General features: G+C 39.8%; 1 protein-coding gene across 1 annotated transcript in view; it reads right to left on the bottom strand.

Moving 5' to 3' along the window:
- The window catches only part of TDRD7 (tudor domain containing 7), a 43,603-nt gene that overhangs the window by 868 nt on the left and 19,330 nt on the right, over positions 1-23,405 (bottom strand). Inside the window, 11 exon segments of the mRNA XM_030968536.1 lie at positions 1,685-1,845; positions 2,171-2,661; positions 4,092-4,202; positions 4,524-4,658; positions 4,820-4,903; positions 6,284-6,418; positions 6,562-6,638; positions 6,641-6,763; positions 7,553-7,664; positions 9,138-9,324; positions 11,540-12,120. Coding sequence (XP_030824396.1) covers positions 1,685-1,845; positions 2,171-2,661; positions 4,092-4,202; positions 4,524-4,658; positions 4,820-4,903; positions 6,284-6,418; positions 6,562-6,638; positions 6,641-6,763; positions 7,553-7,664; positions 9,138-9,324; positions 11,540-12,120 — 2,197 coding nt within the window.

Raw genomic sequence — 23,405 nt, 5'->3', positions numbered from 1 at the left:
AGACAAGACATATAGGGGGCAGAAACAAAGAGAAATTATGCCTAAATGCCTCACAACTGCTCTTACTTTTTTCAGAGTAGTATCCCACAAAGTCAAGTCTGCTGGAACCTAAACAGGTTTTTGAATATGGCCGCAATCCACCTAGAAATAAGTGGCTCCTGCAGACTTGGGATTCAGTTCCCCAGACCACTGCTAGTGTACAGCATCTACACACGGGGGCTCAAATATCATGGTGGAATACCCAAAAGCCACTTGATGGATAACAGAAGCAGAAGAGCAAAATGCTAATACTTTGCTTTATTATTAGCAGCAGCTTGCCACTGACAGGACAACACAGGAACACAGCTGCCTGCAGATTCCAAAAGGAATTAAAAGTCAATAGTTAATCAACACTTAAGGAAGAGTAACTAATGCTAGGAAAGCTTTATGCAAATGAAAAAGCAAATGGGATTTTACAAGGAAACAGATCAGTGACTAAGAGGCATGAGACACAAAAACAGGGAGAAGAAAGTGGAAGAATAGCAGGACAATAGTTACTGATCTTCCAGGCTCAGCTGGCCTGCTTTGACAATATGAAGCATCTCAGAGGCAATTTAGCTAGCTACTTGGGAGACTCAGTGAAGAAGGAAAAGTGGATGACTTGCAGGCTTGCTGGGCTGGATCCTCCAGAAGACAGACACAGCTAGAAATCAGCCACATCACAGCACTGCACGCTGAGGACCCCAGACTGTTGGTAGCACATCCATCACACATCACTAGTTTAAAACAATCCCCAAGGTCACACTGAGGCTATGCAAGAAAGCAAATCCACAGAAGGCACAGGACACTAACTCTGTCACCTGTCACTTCCAACAAGCATATTCTGTGATTGAAATCTAGAGCAGTGCTGACCAAACAGCATCAGTAAGCAGCAGCTGACTAAAATGAGACATATACATCCCAAGACAACACAGAAATGAAGGAAAAATTTTGAAATGAAAGAAAAGAGAGCAAGGAGAGACCAATTTTTATTTTTGAAATTCCCTCAGATGCATGAACACTCTCTATGCGCCATATTCTCAAGGAAATTTTTTTATGTAAGCTTATTGAAAGCCCCATCCCCTCATGGAGCTCTCTGTTTGTTTGAGAAAACCAATATATTTCAGGAAACTCTGGATTCTAAATAAGCACTGGAATTACAGTAGGGTCAAGATATATATATATATATATATATGTATAAAATCCTCTAGAAATTCAACATCTAGGTTCCTAACTTTATGTAAACTATGATAATCAGAACATTAGGTTCTTACCAACAGTCACATCATAACTTTCACTCTTGGTAATTGTCTATGTTAAAGGATCCAAAAAACATTAAGTTCTTATTTCCCTGTGTCTTTTGCATAGTAGATATCACACACATTAAATGATAAATTTTATGACCACGAAAAGCAGCTGCTGGGAAAGTTTAAAGGGTCTCCATTTTCAAAGACAGTATCTTAAAGTGCTGCATTAAATTAAACAAAAATTAAAAAAATTAAACAGAATCATCACCGCCTATGCCAAGAATAAAAGCAGGACATAAACATGTAGAAAAAACTCAATTACATAACCTTTGACTTTTTTCCATTTTACATTTCTGTTCATCTCCTATGCCCACTGATGTAAGACTTTAACAAAAACAATTGCAAATGATGATACCTACCTGCAAGCTGAGCTGTGATAGCTTGGAAAGGTAGTCTTCTGAACGTATCCAGGAGCGGCTGTACTTTCCCTACGCTGACAAACTCATGTTTGCCATAGTCCAGCTCATACACTGACAAAAACCCATTTCTAAGGATCCCTTTTATTATGACCCTGTACCACCTAAAAGGGGGGACAACAAGAACAGATCATTTGAATTCATATTCACACACTGTCAAAGCACCAGAAAAACAATGCACAACCAAAAGATCTTGACCAACGTGCCTCAGGTTTCCCAAACCTGGATTTAACTGAATAATATCAACTATCCCAGCTACAATCTGGAAGCATGAAGAGACTGCAATCTCATTGACTCTCTTAATCTCTCAGATATCATTGGACATCTGCTACGTTGTTAACAATGCGGACCAAGCAAAACTAGGCTTGCCTAGCTTAGTAGAGTTAAGCTTGCTCTCAAAGATTTTAAGTAATTTAAGTATCTACTTACTCATCTCCAATTTTAGCTGCATACAGCTTATTTTTTTCAATGGTCACAGGTTTCTCTTCTGCCCTGCTGTAGTACAAGATCATTTCTTCCATTAGGGCATACAGATTGTTTAGCTCATTCCAAGGCTGGACAACGAAATGACCGGGATGGCAGGCCACTGAGACGTAGATATCCATGAGGTCACCAGGCTTTGGCAAGGGTAGAGGGGGCGGCATCTCAGTGGTGGACACTGCACTGCCAGGCTCTCTGCCTGAATCAGGGAAACTCTTCTCCGGCTTCCCACTAGGTAACTGCAGAGCTGGAACAGTATCACCTACAGCTTTTGTGAAGCCAGTCCCACTGGGCGCCACACTCAAGAAAACATCTTTCTGATGCTTCCACAAGTCTGCATTTTTGATCTGTCTATTGATGCTACGATCCATGTCTGGGAAATTCTCTGGAGCAAACAAGTAAATGTGTGCAATTCCTTTTGAAGCATCCTGTTTAATCACCTTGGAACACAAAATACCGTTTAACAACCAGTTAGTAACTCTTAAAGGCACATCTGATTTTGTACTGAAGACTAAAGCAGCAACAGTTCATTGCATTTACATACAGAAACAGTTTCAGTGTTCTTTCAAAGATATTAAAGAAGTTGGGGGTAATAAGCCGTTCACAGCAGATAAAAAGATAAAAAACACCTGCAGCAATTCCACTAACTTAAAGCAAACACAAAACTTGAATTTTGTTCCATCCAACAGGTTCAATGACAGTACTGCGTGCAGAATTCTTGCTTTCAGAAGAACAGTAGCCAGTATCCACACAGATCTAAACAACTCATTAAATAATAACACCTAATCCTTTAAACTATCTTCCAGTCATTATGGGAAATGAGGCCTGCTAAATTAGATGGAAAAAAAAAAGAAAAAAATCTTCTAGGTTTCTCTCACATGTAATTTTCAAGCACTGACATAAAAATATTTCCTATTTACCATTAGATATGCCAACATTGTTAATAGTAAAGCACTTAAATTTTAATTTGACAAAGTACGCAACATTTTTTAAAGATGCTTCTGCTGATGTTCCTAGCCAGGAATAAAAACCTTCTGCAACTAAAGCATGCATCTGCTCTCTATTATTTAATACAGCAAAAATGAGCACCAAATTCAAGCTCTTTTGGGAGAGGATGTCTAGAAAAGCCAGGCACAACAGGTGTAAGTCTCAGAGTAGAGGTCTAGACTAAAGCAAGCAAGGTTATGGAAAGCTATAAAGCACTTTTTCAAAGTGTCTGACAGCAGCTGGAATCAAAAGGTTAAGAAGAAATTACCTTTGTTTAGTCTGTTATAATAAATAGTTATAATAGATTTCCTTTAGAAGGATATTTTCAGCAAGTTGAACTAACTGAAAATTGCAAATGGAAACAATTTTATTTCAAAGATAACAGAAATTCTAACTATACAAAGCATATACTAAAACAAAGCCAATTAGAAAAAGCAAACAAAAAAAAAACTGCTTTCAAAGACTAGAAGGAGAAAAAGCTTCGCTCACAAGAGGCATAAAAGTAATTCAAGATTAACTGAGAAGTTGCGTATTTCTATGTGCTGAAACATGACAAGTACATTTCTTTCTTATCAGTGGCAAAATAACTCTAGCTGCATATTTGGGCTTGGACAGCAAAATGAACAACTGCTGTGAAAATTGCTAAATTCACAGCAGAGGGGAAAAGACAAGATTCTAACAGGTCTAAGCAAGTAAGTTTTATAACAAATTTACTAAGAAAAGAACTTTGTATAGAATTTATGTCCTTCAGCTGGATATAAACTTCTACACTTCTGTAACAAAAACCAATTTGATGAGCTGTTAAGCTTTTGAAGTTGTTCTTCCAATGCTCTTTCCACATGCCTATGCGAGTTCAGGTCTCATAGGCATTTTGACTACTTACCTTCATGCTAAATTCAGGACAATTTATTACAGCATCTCTCAGCCACAGTACAGCATCTGGAGTCCACATACCAGTGTTAGGAGGCAGATCTGCCAGACAGCACTTCAAAGCCTAAGAACAGAATTAAGTATACAAGGTACAATTTAGTAATATGAAAGCTGATCCAATTCAGAGAATAATGCTGACAGAGTCAATCATGCATGACAAACAGAAAGAGCAAAACGCAAATCCAGTACCATGACACACACACAACATCCACCAACTCACAGGACTACACTGGGATTTATTTCAGGCGAAGATGCACAATAAAATACACTGCAATGCTGAATGCTGTGAAACAAAACAGAACTTTAGTACATAAACCTTGAAGTAGCAGCATTACTAACACTGCCAAGAGATTGAATACAGGTTAACTTTAACATGTCTTCATACCTGAGGAGGTACTGCAATTACTTCTCTCAGGAACTGTGGTGGGATTTCTTTGAGCTCTGATACTTTTACAGTAGCAACTGTTCCACTATCCATAAATTGCACATCAAGTGCCCGTCTAGTGTGAATAATTTTTATCTGAAAGAAGAAAGCAAGAGCATAAGTTTGAGGTTAAAAACCAACAGTGACAAACACATAATAAAACATTTCATAGAAACTAAACATTCAGAGTGAGTTGAACAAAAAGAAGACACATTTCTATGTGGGCAAATTCTAGCTGCTTTTTGAATACTTCTTACCTCTACACGTGCCAATTTTCCCTTGGAAGGAAACAAGCAGATTTTGCCACAGAAAGGTAGCGATACATTGAACTCAGATGTCTGCTGCAAATACAAAAACAGGAGTCAAAAATCACAGAGCTATTACTATCTGGCACTCAACCAACCATTTCAAAAGCAACACATGGCATAAACAGTACTGAGAAGCAAAAGCTCTGCTTCAAATAAAAAGTATCTTTCTGGCTTTAGAAACACTTCTTATCACATTGCTTTAAGTTTCCCCAGTTGGTAAGCCTTTACATCCCAAACTCTGTATCTTAGAGGGAAATTGGGAGAACATGAAGTGACAGGGGTAAAAAGCCACATTTGGAAACAGACTAGGTAATCACCGACAATTACTTGGCTTGAAAAGTGAGAGCAGTTAAGAGCTATGACAGACAAGCTCAAGTGAAGAAGCTCCTAGCTTATATTCTAGAACATGCAATCTCTTGAGACATATAGCAAACCAAATTTACTGCTAACTCAAATGAAAGTCTCATAGGAGTGACAGGCACCATGATAATCCTAAATAACATAACAAGAAAACAGCTACACTAGAAAAAGTAGGGAAACTACATTTGAAGAACAATCAACATCTTACTATGTTTAAATTCTTGGGCAAAATGAGTTAAAACACTCCAGATAAGCTGCAAAGCCTGGTATTAAAAGAATCTGAAGAACAATCTCTTTCTTTGATAGCAGCAAGAAAATAACAACCACTCTCTCCCAAGAATACCAACTCTTGAAACACCTATATGGCTGCCTTCCTTAGTTTCTTTGTGTTGCTAAATATTTTAGCAACTTTTAGCAACTTGTGTTGCTAAACTTTAGCAACTTTAGCAAAATATTTACACATTTTCTTTCAGTGTTTACCTTGCTTGAAACTGAATCCTGATAAATGAAATGCGTTCAGTATAAAATAGTACCAGCTGGTCACAACAACAGGTCTAAAGCTTAACTCCTACACCTCAAACACTTTGACAGCATAGTTTCACCAGCAGCAGTTCCAACAGGATCTGCTTTGTATGATTTGAGTTTGTCAGGCTCAGCAGAACTACAAAATTGATTACCTTAATTCTTACAAATTAGATTCTCGTAAGATTTTTTCTCTTTGAGCTAAATTCCCTTGAGACTAGTAAGGATGCTGCATGTATCAGTAAACATGGTGGAACACCAGACTTCTCTATCACGTGCCTATTTTAAAGCTACTTAAGACTTTTTAAAAAGTCCCCTATACATCACTTTGACGTTGAAAAGAAAGCATCAAAAGACACTTTTCACACTGAAAGGTGCACCCCAGAATACCCAAACAAGAAAAAGAACTTTTAGCCTTTTTGAATAGTCTATGGCTACCACAGAAACTTGAACTTATGCGCAAGGAAAATTATTGGTACTCTCTGGAGAAATGCTGCATGACTTTACCACTTCCCTTACCGTGGAACTTACCTTGTAAATAAAGTAGTCTTCTAGTTTCTGCAATATCTCAGAAAGTCTAGACAAGCCTTTGGATGGCACTTGACAATAAAGGCTCCCATCAGAGGAAACACTTGTTACTCTGACATTTGTATATAGTGCATCTACCTGCAACAGTAAGAGTGTGACAAGAAAGGGAAAAAAAAAACCCCACAAAATTTAGCAAAATTTCTGACTACTGTTTTTTGTCCATCTAAGACCTCAACAGTCAATGATTTTTAATAATTAAGGAGGAAACAGGACAATGGTACCTGTAGGTGCAGTTCAAGGGACTTGTCATACAATGCCTTCAGACAAGTAGCATTGATGTTGATATCATCTTCTCCGAAGTGTCATAGAGAACAAGAAGAGGAGTATCACTCTTTTCCAGTATTTCCACAGCAAATATCTTGAAGCATGTCTGTGATTCCACAGCCTTTACTAGGACAGGATCATCACAGAAGGCTTCCAATCCTGTAAGACACACCAGACCTTTCTGTGTACAGAAGTTTTACTGCACCCCTACTACTTGCAATCTACTTGATTTCTACCTTTTTATCAAAGAAAGCCATCTTTAGGGGCAGAACAGAAAAGAAAAAGACCCTCTTCAGAAGGAGTTGAGGCAAATGTGCAGAAATAAATGGAAAGCATGTCAAGTATTAAAAAATCATCCAACCAAAAATAAGACAAGCTCATTCACAGCAATTTCACATATTTAAAATTTAATATTTTTAAAAAGTTAGAAAGGCCTACTAGTTTTAGAAAGGTAAATAAATTTACCTTTCCAATAGCACTAGGATCACTTCAGAATAATTAAACAGGCTCATATTTAGAAATTTTGCCTAGTTTGGCCACAACAGATGTACTTCATTTATGGGAAAAAATGTGCTAGTGCACATTACTTGACACAACATGTTTCCTTTACTTTCAATGTTTCCTTCTATTTCTTTGGGCTCATGTATGTTAAAGGGACAAAGACATCCATGTAAAGTGCAGAAACAAGCTCCATTACAGAGGTACAGGATAAAATCATCTTCTAATATCAAGGATTCTCTGTAAAATTCTTCTTCACATCCCTTCTTCCTTTCTTTTCCTTCTTTCCATGCATACTCATGTCTGCTTAGACTAGCTGAGCTGAACAAAATCTATCACATACAGAACTATTCCAAAAAGAGGATCAGAACTCCCCAAATCACAGAGGCTTCAATACATAAGCTGTGCCAACAGTAGGCATGTGTGCAGCCAGCACTGGCTTTCTCTTACCTGCCAGTTTACATTTTGCAGCTTGAAAAGGAAGTGATCTGAACTGTTTCTGCAGTCTGCATACACTGTTGCTTTCAACAAATTCATTGAAGCCATGATCAACATAGTATACCTGAGAAGGGAAAAGAGAATTAAAAGCACAAGATCATGAATATAATATTAAGTATGTTTCCTTGAGTCTAGGGAGACTGTATTTGGTTGCCACATTCTCTATACAACCACAGACAAATTACTTTTTGCCAGTTTAGCACCATTACTTTCATGTTTTCAGAGAAAGCCTCCTTCTCAAGATCTCTATATAATACCATCCTCTCCAACTGTTCTGCAGAATCTGAACTTTAAACAGGAACAGGTAATAAAGTCACAATTTTTATTTACAAAGTTTTCAAAGTGTTGAAAAGTCAAATACCAATTAGGTGCCATTTTAAGTTTTGCCTACTGTTTTTACAGCATTAAGAGAATAATTGTGATTTAAGCTTGTCTTTACTTTGATATAAATACCACAGTCAATGCAGGAAACCAGAATGGAAACTACTACTGGCAGCAAATAACTGGAGCTAAAGTTACAGAAGGAAGGCTTTGACGGGACTTCCTACAACTTTTTTCTAAAACTCTATCTTGCAAAATATCTGCATAGCAAATATTAAAAAGGAGGTCTGAACACTGTGACAAAGGATAATCAGCAAAAGCTGCAATAAAGCAGCAGCTTTCTCTGGACTGATAGCTCTGACTAGGGAGAAATGAGAAGCAAGCATGCCACTAATTTTCTTGCCACCTCTCTAAACCCAACAAGACCTCTCTTTCACAAGACCAAGTTTTGACACCCAACTCCAATTCACAGCTGAAGGGTATCATACTAACTTTCAGAAAAAAACTTAATTCTAATACATGTGCTATTTCAGTATTTATAAAATGGTTCAACTTTAAAAGTATGTTAAGCAGAGCTGGGGAAAGAAACAAAAACGTTAAAGATCTATCATTAATACTGATTAGACAAGAAATAACTGAGCAGTATCAAACTTTTTTTATCCTTCTAATATATGTTCTAACTTCACTGCAGATGGCAAGAAGACTCTGTTCAGCACAGGAAAATTTTATTAACAGAGGAATTAAATAATGTCAATGGGCTTTAACTAATATACATATGACCATATGACATAACTCCTTTTTATTTTTTTTTTTTTGGCTATTCAGTGCATATTAGAGATACTTCAGTACAAGACTTCAGACAAGATCTAGGAGCAAATGAATGTTGTCCTTCCCTTCCTCTTCCTGTGTTCCCCTCAAACCATTCCTCTGACCAAAGGTACATTTTCAGTACCGCAGTGCTATAGGGCCCAGTTCCTTTTAAAACCAAAACCAAAGTTCCCAAACTCAAACTATCATGGAGAAAAACCTGAAAGACCATTTAATTTTGTCAATCATATAACTCTACAAGGTCTTAATTTCTCATATACCTGAAAGTAGAACACTTCAGGGCAAGAAAAGAAAGAATACTAATGCAGCATATTTAAGACTTGACTGTGTATCTAAAAAACAATTGTCTCAATTCTTTCTCCAAGTGCCAGAGGAGGTAATTGCTTGCCTTAACTCTGTTGTCCTCTAGAGAAATTATCCGTTCACGCAACCAGGCATCTTCTTCAGCATGTACTGCAACAAGCTGCCCAACACTCAGAGACTGAGCTGATGACACTGTACTGGTCTGACTGTAGTATATTTTCATTTCATCTTCCATTTGTTCCTGGGCAGAAGAATACTCTTTGCCCACATACCTATGGTATTTTACAAAAAAACAAAACCAAAAAAAACCACAACAAGAGTTGGGATGCAACTTCAAAAAAGCTGAATAAAAACATAAGAACATTTACATGCATATATGAATAAATTATATACATTTTCTAAGACATTCATGTCCAAACTCCTCTCTTTTTAGGACAAAAAAGTTACCCTGTCACTAACAAACACCCTCTTAATCTGGTTTTCACTGCAGCTGATCTAAACCAAAGCATCTAAAGTGTCTTTAAAAATTAGCTGTTAAACCAAGCGCTGTTTTCTCTCATACAACAGTTTAATCTTGGTATTTGGCTGCTGACCTAATTCATATTAATGCTGTTTGGGTTACACAGGTCTTCTTAAATCAAGTATATAAACTTTCTGGAAAATCCAAATGGGAAGTTCCGAATGCTTCAGCAACAAATCAGATTAGAGCAGACAAAAGGAAAACCTACCCACAAATTTGTATTACTAGCTACTGTTTCAACTTGTTCATAGAGATCATGATTCTACTCAATTCTACCACATAGTTTGATTATATGTCCAGAGATAGTGCAGATATTGTAATACAACATGGTATCATAACTCTGTTACAAACATTATGTTAAATCTGACCACATTCCAGGGAACTCTGATTTTCCTAGAAACAGCCTTTTTGTTTCTGTGCAAGCATTCATATACTTCGCAATGGAGATAAAGTGGGATGACAGTCATGCATGCGTGACTCAATAGTTTCTTGAACATTTATTTCATAAATATACCTAACAGACAGTCAGAGTAACTCAACTGAAAGCAGAAGAATCTTTCAGAATTTCCTGCTTCACTCCCTATTTTATTATTTCCTTTAAGAATTCAACTGCAGTACCTAGTGTATCATCTCTTCCTTCAAACACTCCGCTGTGAATGTCTAGCAAATATCTAAGAGTGTTTCTATCTATCTCTCTATCATAACAACATTACAATTCTTTGAAAATTGATCCATGTCTCAAAACAGAAACGGCATCAAAACCAGCACCTTTCGGCACTGCCTTCATTTGTACTGCATGTGAAAGGTTTCAGACAAAAAATCTTTGCCACATACCAAGAAAGCAAAGACATATTGCTCCATCCCTGAGATTGAGTTAGGAATCTTGATTTTATTGATCCTGCAAAAATCAACATCAGCCAACAGCAGCTACATAGTTCTTGTGTAGGTCAGCAGAAAGAGGCTGGTAGGACATGTAAGAAAAGAAGAGCCCATGCGCTGTTTCCTCCCTATATGTCTACATGAACATTTTCTTGTCATGGCAAAAGACCCTAATCCCTCCAGGGCTAGTTTCATCATATCAGGATAAATGACCCTGCCCATGAAGTAGTAATTTTTGTAACTAGGACCAAGAAACCACTAATTATCATCATGTACCTACACAGAGCTGACAAAATGAGAAGCTTCAATACTGTCCAAGAAACATGGCTCAAATTTGGGAACGCCTGCTTTGTAGAGAAATTTTTACATAACCATCCTCAGCTCAATGTCATATGGTATTTTAATCCACAGTACTCAAAGTATTCATCTGAAATACTTAGGGGAAACATCCTTAAAATAACAGACTAGAAAGCTAAGAACCATATTCCACATGGACAGTAAGTTAAAAATGATGCCAGAACTAAAAGGTGCACAGGAATGTTTTGTAGAGTTAAGTCACATGTGCACAGCAGGCTGGAAGTAACAGATGTAATGTAACAATCCACCTCTTACACTGTCCCCTTGGAGCAGGCTGATTAGGAACCAAATCAAGAAACACTAGTAGTTTTTTGCTGGATGAATGCTCATCTTTCCATAAGTAGAATCTGAGTGCACTCAAATCATGCCCAGTTAGTCTAAGGTATAGATGCAAAAAGTATTTTAATAAGCACAATAGTAATATCAGAATACTGTTTTGTGTTATAGTGGGATTATTTTATAAAGTCTTCCAATTGCAAGTCAAATCTGCCTTGATTCTCAGACACATTACAGCTAATGATAAAAGTGATTGGTTCAGGACAGAAAAAGTTTAAGAAAATTTCCATTTAAACATTCAAACAAAACGATTTAAAATTTTCATTAGTAAAATAAGTAAATAATAAAGTCCTGAAACCTCCTGTTCATCTATTTTTTTTTCTGGCAACCTGCTCAATATGAACATGTGGATTATAAATAAAGCAAAAAAGGAAGATTCCAAAATATAAACTTGCCTAATAAGGACCTCATTAGTGTTTTTCAATTCTAACACCATGATGGACACAGATCCTTCTGATGGAATAATTAGAGAAGGAACAGTTATGTTTTCTAGGTACTGGTCCTTGGATTCTTCATACTGCTGTTCAGCTGTGGCCTTCACACCATCATGCCTCTTGACTTTCTCAGTGACATTCAGATTTTCATCACTGCATTTCTGGGGTTTAGCGTAGAGGATCGCCTTTCTGGGGACTTCAGATACGTAGTCCACAACACATACATCTGACAGCAACTCTAGATTATTTAGAATGTCTTCTGGGAATTTTACTTGGTAAGTGTCTTGGTACACTTTGGGAAGCGCATGAGCCCAAAGACCATTGGAATACTTCAGCAAGATGCCAACAACTTTTGCCTTGAAGTCGCTACTGAGTGATGCAGGTGCGGTCTCCATATTTGGCTTTAACAAAGGGTCTGCTTTTGGTGAAGTAACATTCTGAGATGCCTTTTCTTGCTCAGCATCGCTTTTTGCTGCTGGTGGTATTTTCTTAGCAGGATAAATAAATCCATCTATTGGATCACCTCTGTGTATTTTCTCCACCTTGGAAAACAACAAAGAGAATCAATAATCCGTTGCATTTGTAACACTAAATCGTTTTGTCAATTCACTTTTATAATATGCATTTTATACAGACTTTGAAGAGAACATCCACCAGGAGCTAAGCTTGAGGCAGTTACTACAGGTTAGCATTTCCTGTAATGCTTCCTTCTCTGTTTTGAAGGCTTCCAAACACATATGAGTACATCAGTAGTAGGCAAATATCTAATCCATGCGATACATCTGGTACTTGCTTCCAAAGAAGCACAGTCTCTTTTTCCTCCTAGCAGGACCAGAAGATGGTGACACCCTTCACAAATTTACATCTTTTCCATGTTAACCTCCCCCTTAGGCAAGCAGATCATAAGCAAAAGTTTCTTTCAGTTTTCTGAGGGAAAGAAGATTTGACTCTATACTTCAGAAACAAAAGGACACTTGCCAGGCAGTGCCGTCAGGCAGGCTATCTGCTGCCATACTCAGAGAACTAGTTTTCTTTACAAAAGTTCTGAAATCAAGGAAGAAATTTCTGTTTTGTATAAATTTCATAACAAAATTGACTAGACCCTTTTAAGTCATGGCCCCAGCTTCCTTCAGAATCAGGTATTTTGCCAGTCCCTATATATCCACCCTTTGCTATAAGCTTATCACATAATCTAGAGTCACAACATTGAAAGTACTGTTTCAGAACCGTAGCCACAAACTCACAATAAAATTCTGCTTCCTAAAGCTTTGCAGTTTCAACCTAGATTGACCTAACCATACCTTAGCAGGAGTCTATGTAAAATTGAGATAACAAAAGGTCTTCATGTTTTCGCATTGGTCCCGAAGCAAGAAAAACAAAGAAAGTTACAAAGAAAGGTTTATGTAGCTCCACTTTGGAGTTCCTTTGTCAGAGGAAACAACTCTAATCAAAGTCATTTTCAAAAGCACATCAATGAAAAAACATGGAGCAGCTGAATTACTTGCTACTACTCAGGGGTAGCATTCACCTAAACTCTATTATTGTCCACACCCATCAGAACTTTATAAACCTTGCCCAGCTAATTATTTGCAGCTCTGTCCTAGCAACATACAATCAAAGCATAATGAACAAAACTCCAGGTATTTTCTTACAGAAAAAGAATAACATATATCACTCATTATCAAGATAACATTAGCAAGAAACAAATACCGAGTTACAATGCATTGAAAAATAATCAAATGGCCTTTGCTGTGTCTAGAATAATGTATTTTGTCCCATGTATATCACATCACACTTAGCCCAAATTGCCACATAGTCTGAATTAAGATTCAGGAAATGAACTATATAAGTGCATTTCCATACACTTGCTCTGCATTACATTTTCTAGGCTGGCAACAAAACAATCTGTGAAAAGGTTATTGGGAAGAGGCCTTGGTCAACTTCCATGAACACTGGCATGACACAAAGAAAATAATTTTCATGTATATAAATAGAAATATTTTCTATATTGAATGAGAATATAATAAGAATAAGACATAAGAAAGCAAAGTTCTTGGGCATCTCTGCTAGTCAGCTTAATGTAAGAGACAATAAACATGTCTGGCAGTAAAACCTATAAGGACCAAGATGCCTTCAATGATTCCTGACAGAGAGCACCTGTATTTGTCCCCTCTGGTATGAGGAATCTACCAGCGCCCTTTGCACCACAGGAGAAGAAAGGAGTTCAGTTAAAAATAGAACCAAACAAAAAACTTATCAAAGCCTTGCAAAGGCTTTAATACATGGTCAGGAGACCTAAGTATATCAAGTCACACAGGCAAAAAAATCAGAGCATGCCATTTTGGCAGATAATCATATCCTAGATAGAGAGGAATTGATAAGGATGTCCCATGTGTCCATGGACAAGGCTGAGGAATTAATTTACATGACCAGCCAAGGAAACCTTTAGATCCAGAAAATACTTAACATTATCAAGACAACGATTTGTTTGAGAATGCTGTGTTGGACCATCCTGGAAGAAGCTGGATGCAAAGGTCTGCCTTTATGTATCCCTTCTCTTGGCTAGTGCTCTTTAAATAGAGCTGCAGTAGAGCTGAATAAATTTTCGCTGACAGGACTATAAACCCTTACACAGTAGACCAGCAGCAGACTGAGGAGAGAAGATCCTCAGAGATCTTTAAGCCTCTTAACTCCAATAATAGCTCTGGGGTTTTCTAGACACTGAAGTTCAGGTTTGAAGAGGCTGTATATGCTAACTGCACAAACCATTTAGAGACAGCAAAACACTATTTTCAGTAAATTGTTTCAGATTACTTCAGTATAAATAAGCACAGGCTGACATCACTAGAATCACTGAATCATAGTATATCTTGAGTTAGAAGAAACCCACAAGAATCACTGAGTCCAAATCCTGGCCCTGCACAGGACATCTCCAGGAATCACATCACCTTCAAGGCCACAGAAACTTCTAATAACAAGCAAACGGCTCCACTTGTGAGCAGCACTTCAAAAGACACACCCTTTCTCAAGCACAAATGTCTCAACCAAGTTTCCTGTTGAGCTTACAGATTTGCCTTTAAGGTACTCCCCATTAGTACGGCTGACAGCCCAGCTCTGCAAGCACATTATTATACTGGGAGGTACTGCGAAACACCTGAAAGACAATGCAGTCATTTGTCACAGCCAGCACAGGTTCATGAGGATAAACTCCTGCTTGTCAAACTTAATTTCATTTTATGACAAGACAGATAACCCACCTAGCTGATCCAGTGGATATAATCTTTTTGGGTTCCAGTAAAGCTTTCCATATTGGCTCTCACAGAGTCCTTCTGGACAAAACATCCAGCACACACCTGGATGAACACATCACATGATGGGTGAGCAACTGGCTCATGGCTCAGTGATTGGGGTGACATCAGACTGGTGACCTGTCACTGGTGGGGTCCCACAGGGCTACATCCTCAGCCCTGTGCTCTTCAACAGCTTCATAAATGACCTGGATACTTAGTAACCCTGGGAAGGAGTACTAAGCAAGTTCACAGAAGATAAAAAACTGGGAGCTGTTGACTCCCTCACAGGCAGGAAGGCCTTACAGACTGTGATCAATTAGAGGGCTGGGCAACCACCAACAGTATGAAGTTTAACAAGGGGAAGTGCTGGATTGTGCGCTTGGGATGGGGCAAGCCTGGATGTGTGTATAGACTGGGGAACAAGAGACTGGAGAGCAGCTCCATGGAATGGGAGTTGGGGGTCTTGGTCAGTGGCAAGTTGAACGTGAGTCAGCAGTGCCCTGGCAGCCAGAAAGGCCACCCGTGTCCTGGGTGCATCAGGCACAGCATCACAGCCAGGCAAGGGAGGGGCCTGTCCTGCTCTGCTCTGCTCTGGGGCAGCCTCACCTCGAGTGCTGGGGGCAGTTCTGGGTGCCACAATGGAAAAAAGGCGTTGAGTTGTTAGAGAGCATCCAAACGAGGACAATGAAGGTAGAAAAGGCCTCAGGTGAAGGCCATATGAGGAGTGGCTGAGATAATTTGGTCTGCTCATCCCGGAAAAGAAGAAACTGAGTTGCAGTTATAACTTCCTGAGAGGGAAGGGGAAGAGGAGCAGCAGGCACTAATCTCTTCACTCTGATGACCAGTGACAGGACCAGAGGGAATGCTCTGAAGTTGTGTCAGGGGAGGTTTAGGTTGGATATCAGGAAAAATCTTTTTCAGCCAGAGGATGGTTTGAGCACTAGAACAGGCTCCCCAGGGAAGTGCTCAGAGCACTATCCCTGACAGAGCTCAAAAAGCACTTGGACAACACTCTCAGGCACATGGTGTGATTCTTGGGGATGCCTTGTACAGGGCTAAGACTTGTATTTAATGATCCTTGTGGGTCCCTTAGAATATTCTGTGATTCTATGACCTTGCCTCTTATAATCTCTCCATTACACAGCACAAAACAGAGGCAACAGCTGGCAGAATGAATTATCAGGGCAACAGAGAGTGAAGTTGTTCTACACAGGAGAATAATATTTTTCCCTGCGCTTGAATAACAGAAGCAGCTCTTAAAAACTGAAATCTGGAGACTCAAATAATAAAACTTCAAATAAAAAAAATATTCCCAAAATAAATACTGACACTGCAACTGAGTGAAATGGAAAAGAGCAAGTCCCCTTGTTTTGACATACACATATAGCAAGGACAAAAGCAGACATGCTCCTGTATTGGCAGGACAAAATCTTTGCACAAATATGCTTGACAACATTTAAAAAAACCACTGACCAACATATAGAAACTAAAGAAAGTATCCACTTTCCAATGCCAGCCTTACTTAATTGTGTGTACAGTGATAGTCGTATATTGGTAACCCCCTGGAGCATCAACATGATGTTTCCAAGAAGGAACTGGAGAAAACACATCCTTGAAATGAGAGTTTCTAGTCAGAATAGGTGTTGTTCAATTTCAATGTTACATTCAAACTAGCATATGCAGTTATTTTCTGCTATTCTTCTGCAAGGTAAGAAAAGAAAACCTGCCGAGGAAGTTAGCATTTAATGTCAGTGACAGAGTCTCATCAGAAGTCTGGCTCTACAGTTTTAAGTATCCAACAGGTTCTCAAAGATGGCTCTAAAATACAAATCAGAACTATCACTCTGATTCACTGAGAAGAATTCTTCAGAAATGTGCTGCAGGAGTTCTTTCAGATCTGATTTAAATATGCAACATGGAAGCTCAACCACCACAGCATACATGCCAGAGACTGTACACAGAAACATTTTAGTGACAGGCACCCTAGACAAACACTTCAGTGTGAAGGCAGCTCTCATCTACCTGACTTTTCTCAACAATACATGAAGTTAAACTCCTAACAAGCTGGAGCGCAAAGCAGTGAGGAAAGTATTTCTGGCCTTGATCAGCACTACCTGACATCTACACATTGGCTGACAGCACTTCGCTGTCACTGGCAGCCACCACAACTTCAGGTCCCACTGGTTTTGCCCATCCCTCTACAGTACAGGTCTCCCCAGGCAACGGTGAGACACTGCTTCAACATTAACATTCGACTCCTCCTGTACCAAGTAGCTGCTTCTGAAAGCAATAACTGAACTGCTGGGTATGTGTCCAGAGCAACCAAATCTGGGGAAAAAAAGAGACTTGGTCAGTGTTCTTGAAAGGCTGAAGATCCCCACTGCATATGGTGGCATCACTCAGTAAGGAGCTTTTCCTTACAAAGATCTGGAAGCTTCTTACATCATCCAGTTACAGCTAATCCTTGGAATCCACTCCAGCTTTTGCAGCTTCTAGTCTGATATGCAATTAATTATTTTGCATGGGAAGCTATGATATCTATTTTCTTACCCTAAACAACAAAAGAACACATCAAAACACTTGTTTTTAGCTAAGCATCATGTCAACTGGGAAGCTGAAACAGACTGGAATATGTTGGCCAGAAAAGCTGCAGCATGTCCATTGTTAAAAACATGACTGGATACAGACCTGGACAGACTGCAGGTGACCCTGCATGAGCATGGAGGTTGCATTGGGTAATCAAAGGAGGTCCCTACCCCCCTCAGTGATTCTGTCTCTGGTAGTCATTTCTTCTGTACTTACCTGAAATGTTAGAATGCAAATCATACTAGGTATATCTTTCTATTTTCTTTTGTGGCTAAACTAAAGAATCCCTATTGTCAAGATATCCTCTGTTCAGATTCAGCTCGTGCTCAGAGCTGGGATGGTAAGCTCTACAAAGTTCAAGAGTGTCTTTAGATTGCCCCCTTCTGCCCATCCCCTTCACCCTCCCACTCCATTACTCTGCACATCACAGAGAAGATACTTGTTCTCCAGCTTCTTGTACTTACAAGACTGGCTTCTGCAAATACACAATTACAGAGGAAACTGTGATGCAGTAAGACAGCTGAGTCAATCTAACAACTCCATACTGTTGAGGGCTGCCCCTATTCCTCACATCTTTATGCCAGCACTGAGGATCAGCAGACAATTCTGTCAGCAGTTCTTTTTGGCTGTAATACCCTTTACCTCATAATGCATTGAAGTTCTCCTACAAGGTCAGAAAAGGACAAGATTTAAGACACAGGAGATGCACAGGTTGCAGGAGTAAGAAAAGATGCTGTCAAAATGGAGTCTGACTTCATTTGGTGGCTCACAGCATTGTCTAACCACTCATCACCAGGACTGAGTTTCAGGTGTATTGATTTGCAGCCTGTTCTAGCACTATGTCTGGACAGCAAAGTCATTCTGGACCTTCTGTCCTCAACCAGTTCATTTCCACACATTCCAGGACACTATCTTCTCAGCGAGGCTGACACCAACTGTAGTCTGCTCTGTGCTGAAGTACCTACAGCACATCTAATTACATTTTAGGTATAACATGTCTTGTGTCCTCTAACTCCATTGTAAATGGCTACTGGCTCTGTGTCTAAACACCAATTTCTTCAATGAGGGTGGCAAAAGAAAGTTATTGTAATTCAAGAGATCATCTACTGGAAACAGCTTTTAGGGTTTGTGTAAAACTGTGAGCTTTCATTCATACGTACTGCCAGAGGTGACAGACTGCTCCATTGTCTCCTCCATGTGCAAAGTACATTAGAGTTGGATTCTTTATTCTTTCAAGTTTGTTTCTCTGTTTAGAAAGATCGCTTTTGCTTCACATAGCTTAACTGTGGCATAGAAATTCCTTCTCTGAGAGTGAAGACCCGATTAAAATTTCTCAAGGAATACAACTCTCTACTGTGGCAATCCTCTTTTCTGAGCATACCTGTTTAGTTCACTGCTACAGTAAAATGTTACAGTAAAAGCTCAGCCGCCTGACAGATTAGTATGGAGTACCTATTTTGTTAAGACATGGTGTACTGCCCAGGATTCAATCTTATTTCTGTCAATTTGTTTACCATCTAATCCTGGCATTTTCCCAACCCTTCAGTTTCACTTTCTGCAAAAAGTCCCAACACGTATAAATGTAAAATATGAATCTGAGAACTAAATACAGCTAAAAAAAGATAAAATAAACAAAACCTCCTACCGGTCAGTTAAGCAACATCTCATTGTTGTCTCATGCAGGTCTCATCTAAAAAATTCTCTACCTTTCTGTGGTGATAAACTTCAACTTGTAGTGACTATCACAAAAAAAAGATCAAACCAAAAACCAAATAACAAACCAATCAAATACCCCCAAAACAGTGAAAAAAATGCTAATTTCCCCCTTAATTCCTCCAATTTTTTTCCAGTGATGTATTTTCAAGACTAATAGACTGTGGGACCTGTCCAACACCTTATCAGATATCCAAGAGAGTAAGTGAAGAAAACTAAGCCCTGCTTTACCCTGTAAAGCCTCCTCCTCACAGTAAACAGCCAGGAAAATGGTCTCCACTCTGAGGAGCCTTTTCACAGATCATCAGCCAATACAGTCATTAAAGGTCACTGTAGTGATTTAAGGTCACTAAAGAATATACTCACATGTTACACATTGTTTAGCTTTATGTTTATTAAAAAGCAGTAAGAAACCTGACTGAGGAATGATAGATTAGAGACAAAAAACTGTCCTCTGACAAGTAATAGTTAATCTGGTATGTAGCTAGAGCCAGTAGAGTATTTTATGGAAAGGAACATCTTTGTTCTAGAACTGCTGAAAAGCAAATGTATCTCTTCCAGCACAAGCCGAATTTCAAAATTCAGAATGGTAGTGTTATTTTTCTACCAGCTCCTTCAGAAAACAAGCAGAACGACTAAGGCAGTCATTACCACAAGAAAACTCCAGAATCAAATAAATATGCATACATCCCTTCATTCTGTCAACTAAAAGGTGTCTGCTTGTTATTCATTCTACCAAAATACCAGCTCTAGGATTGGTGTTTTCACCAAAACTTTGGGTTTTATAAACATAGAAGAACTTCTGAGGCACAAGGTATGACAGGGTCTGACAGGATCCATCTGTCCTGATGGATGAAATTATTTTTGGTTGTTAAGCGACCTGCTGTGCCACTCAGACACTTACAACTCTATGAACAGGATGGGATTCACCTGAGTACTAAGGGACCTGAAAGAAGCACTTGCCAAGCTGCTCTCCATCATTTACCATCAGTACTGAATAACCGAGGAGGCTGATGACTGGAATTTGGCTGATGTGATGCCCACGCACAAGAAGGGTTAGAAGGAATATGTGGAGAACTACAGGCCTGTCAGCCTGACCTTGGTGCTGGCAAAGGCTATGGAACAGATCATCTTGAGTGATCATATAGTACATGCCAGACAACCAAGGGATCTCACCCAGACAGTATGGGTTTGCGGAAAGGCACGTCTCACTTGACCAATCTGATGTCCTTTCACGACCAGGCGATGTCCCCAGAGGGTGAGGGAAAGGCTTTGGATGCTGTCTACCTAGAATTGAGAAAAGTCTTTTACACCATCTCCCACAGCATTTTCCTGGAAAAGCTGGCAGCCCATAGCTTGGACAGGAGCACTCTTTGCTGGGTTAGAAACTGGCTGCACAGCCGGGCCCAGAGAGTGGAGGTGGATGGTGTCACATCCAGATGGGGGCTGGTCACCAGTGATGTTCCTCAGGAATTAGTATTTGGCCCAATCCTGTTTAAAATCTTTACTGATGATCTGTATGAGATCGACTGTACTCTCAGCAGAATTCACTGATGACAGCAAACTGTGTGGGAGCGTTGACCTGCTGGAGGGCAGGAAGGCTCTGCAGAGGGATCTGGACAGGCTGGATCAATGGGCCAAGGGCAAAGGTGTGAAGTTCAATAAGGCCAAGTGTCAGGTCCTGCCCTTGGGTCACAACAACCCTGTGCAGTGCTACAGGCTGGGCAGAGTGCCTGGAAAGCTGCCCAGCAGAAAAGGGGCCAGAGAAGGGCAAAGCAGCAGGTAAAGGGTTGGAGCTGGAGAGGGTAATTCCTATGAGGAGTGGCTGAAAGAGCTGGGGTTGTTCAGGCTGAGAGGCCTGAGGCTCAGGGGTGACTTTATCACTCTCTGCAACTCCCTTTGAGGAGGCTGTAGCCAGGTGGGGCTCCATCTCTTCTCCCAGTCAACCACTGACAGGACAAGAGGATACAGACTCAAGCTGCACTGGGGGGGGTTCAGGCTGGAGATTAAGAGGAATTTCTTCACTGAAAAGGGGGTCAGGCAGTGCACAGACTTCCAAGGGAGGCGGTCAAGTCACCATCCCTGGAGGTAGTCAATAAATGACTAGACTGACAACCAGTGCTATGGTTGACAATGGGTGTTTGGTCGAGAGTTGGACTTGATCTTGGAGCACATCTGAAACACTTGTTGAACACCAACACACAAAGTATGAGAAACTAACAGGATAAACACCAAGCACCGGTTAGTTCCCAGAGCTATGATTTCTTTGGTGTCAGCAAGACTTGGTGGAACAAGTGCCACACCTGGCATGTTGGGATGGAGGGCTGCAGGCCCTTCAGGAGGGATGGGCAGGGCAGGCAATGTGAAGGAGTTGCAGTGTATGAAAAGCGGAGGTTTGACTCCACAGCCCTTACCGCTACTGATGACGTGGATGAGAGACCCTGGTTTCCAGGGAGTGTTGTAGTGTCTGCTACCAACAGGCACTCAGGAGAAATCTCTGGGTTGGTATCTTGTTCTTACTGGAGATTGCAACTCCCCAGACATCTACTGTGAACACTGTACTGCTGTGACAAGCAAATCTGGGAAATGTGTGAAGTTTGTAGGAAATAACTTCTGGTCACAAGTACTCAGTGAGACAACTAGGAACCAAGGCCTCCTAGGCAGACTGTCAGGGGAGGTTCAGACTTGATGTTAGGAAGCATTTCTTTAACAAGAGGGTGGTCAAGCACTGGCTTCTTGGTTGACACCCTCAACCGAAGGTTGATTAGATGGTAAACAAATTGACAGAAATAAGACTGAATCCTGGGCAGTACACCATGTCTTAACTCAGCCTGACAGTGTTCAAAAGATATTTGGATAATGCCCCTAATAACAAGTTTTAACTTTTGGTCATTCCTGAAGTGGTCAGGCAACTGGACTAGATGATCACTGATAAGATTCCTTCCAACTGAAATACTCCTATTTTGCAAATACTTATCACTTGCATTTTTCCATACTGAGTCAACATTTGCATGAAGCTACCATAAATGCCAAGATCCCTTTTTCCCAAGCTTCAAAGTCCACACAGAAAAAAATCCACTTTTTTTTAATGTAGGGAGAGTCCTTTCTGTCCATGGCCAAGATTACAATGAAATTTTGTGGGCCAGAAACATGGTATGAGGAGGTTACATACCTCTTCAGAGAGCCCTGGTCTTTGTAACTCTGAACAGCCCTGTATTATTAGCCAGATGAACTTGGATTTGCATACTTTTTCAACTCACTTGTTACAATTCTGAGAGCATGTGTCCAAGTGTTACCCCTGAGGAATCCCACCATTACTTCCTGCCTTTCTGAAAGTAAATCATTCCAGGCTTTCTCCATTTCCAGTCTTTAAACCAACTAAACATGTATGCAAGGACATTTCCTAATGTCCTAGGACTGCCTAATTATCTAAAAGCTTTTGGAAAAAAACCATGGAAATTCAAGCAAAACTTTGAGAAAAAATCTAAGAGTTCAGGCTTCGCTTGCACTGCCATATCTGCATCACCATCACATCACGCCTGAATCACTCACAGAGTTCAAGCAACTGAGGAGAGCTGAGCATGTAAAGGGAAAAGAAGTCCCTCAAACATACATACAACTCAGTAAGGAGGTTTCTATTTAGACTGCAAAAAGAACCATTTTTTCATGTTGCCAGTACCAATTACAAAAAAAAAAAAAAAACCTTTTAAATTTATATGCCTACATGCCTCTCACACATCTGCTGCAATACTCTCTCTCCCTCAGGGCTCAGCTGCCTGCATCCCAAGGATCCAAGGCTGAGCTCAAACACAGTAAAACTATATAACTTTGACTTAGAATTGCAAGAAAACAGCTAAGTTGTGAGAAAGAACTTGTGACAAAAATATATAGAAGAATAAGAAATAGACAGGAGTTGGAAGTCTAAAATAGGGATCACTAGCTGCTCAAAGAAACATGGCAAAGTAATTAATCAAACAGAAAGGTAAAGAAATCTGATAAAAAAAGGTGAAGGTGGGAGGGTCACTACCAGTCATCACGTTTTTCAAAGCACAAGTGCTGGAGGTGAAAGCAAACAATTCAGCAACACTGTGGATTTGCCCAGAGCTGTTGAAGCAGATTCTTCTCCTGGCTGAGGTCTGTCTAGACAACAAAGACTTCTAAGCATATTTATTGTCAGCCCCACTGCTCATGAAGGCTGGGCCACAATCTGTGACTGTAAGGCTCTACTTGGTAACTTT

This window comes from Camarhynchus parvulus, chromosome Z (assembly GCF_901933205.1).
Source record: "Camarhynchus parvulus chromosome Z, STF_HiC, whole genome shotgun sequence".
Classification (NCBI taxonomy): domain Eukaryota; kingdom Metazoa; phylum Chordata; class Aves; order Passeriformes; family Thraupidae; genus Camarhynchus; species Camarhynchus parvulus.
The sequence above is the reverse complement of the archived record's forward strand: the minus strand, read 5'-3'. Positions and strand labels throughout refer to the sequence as shown.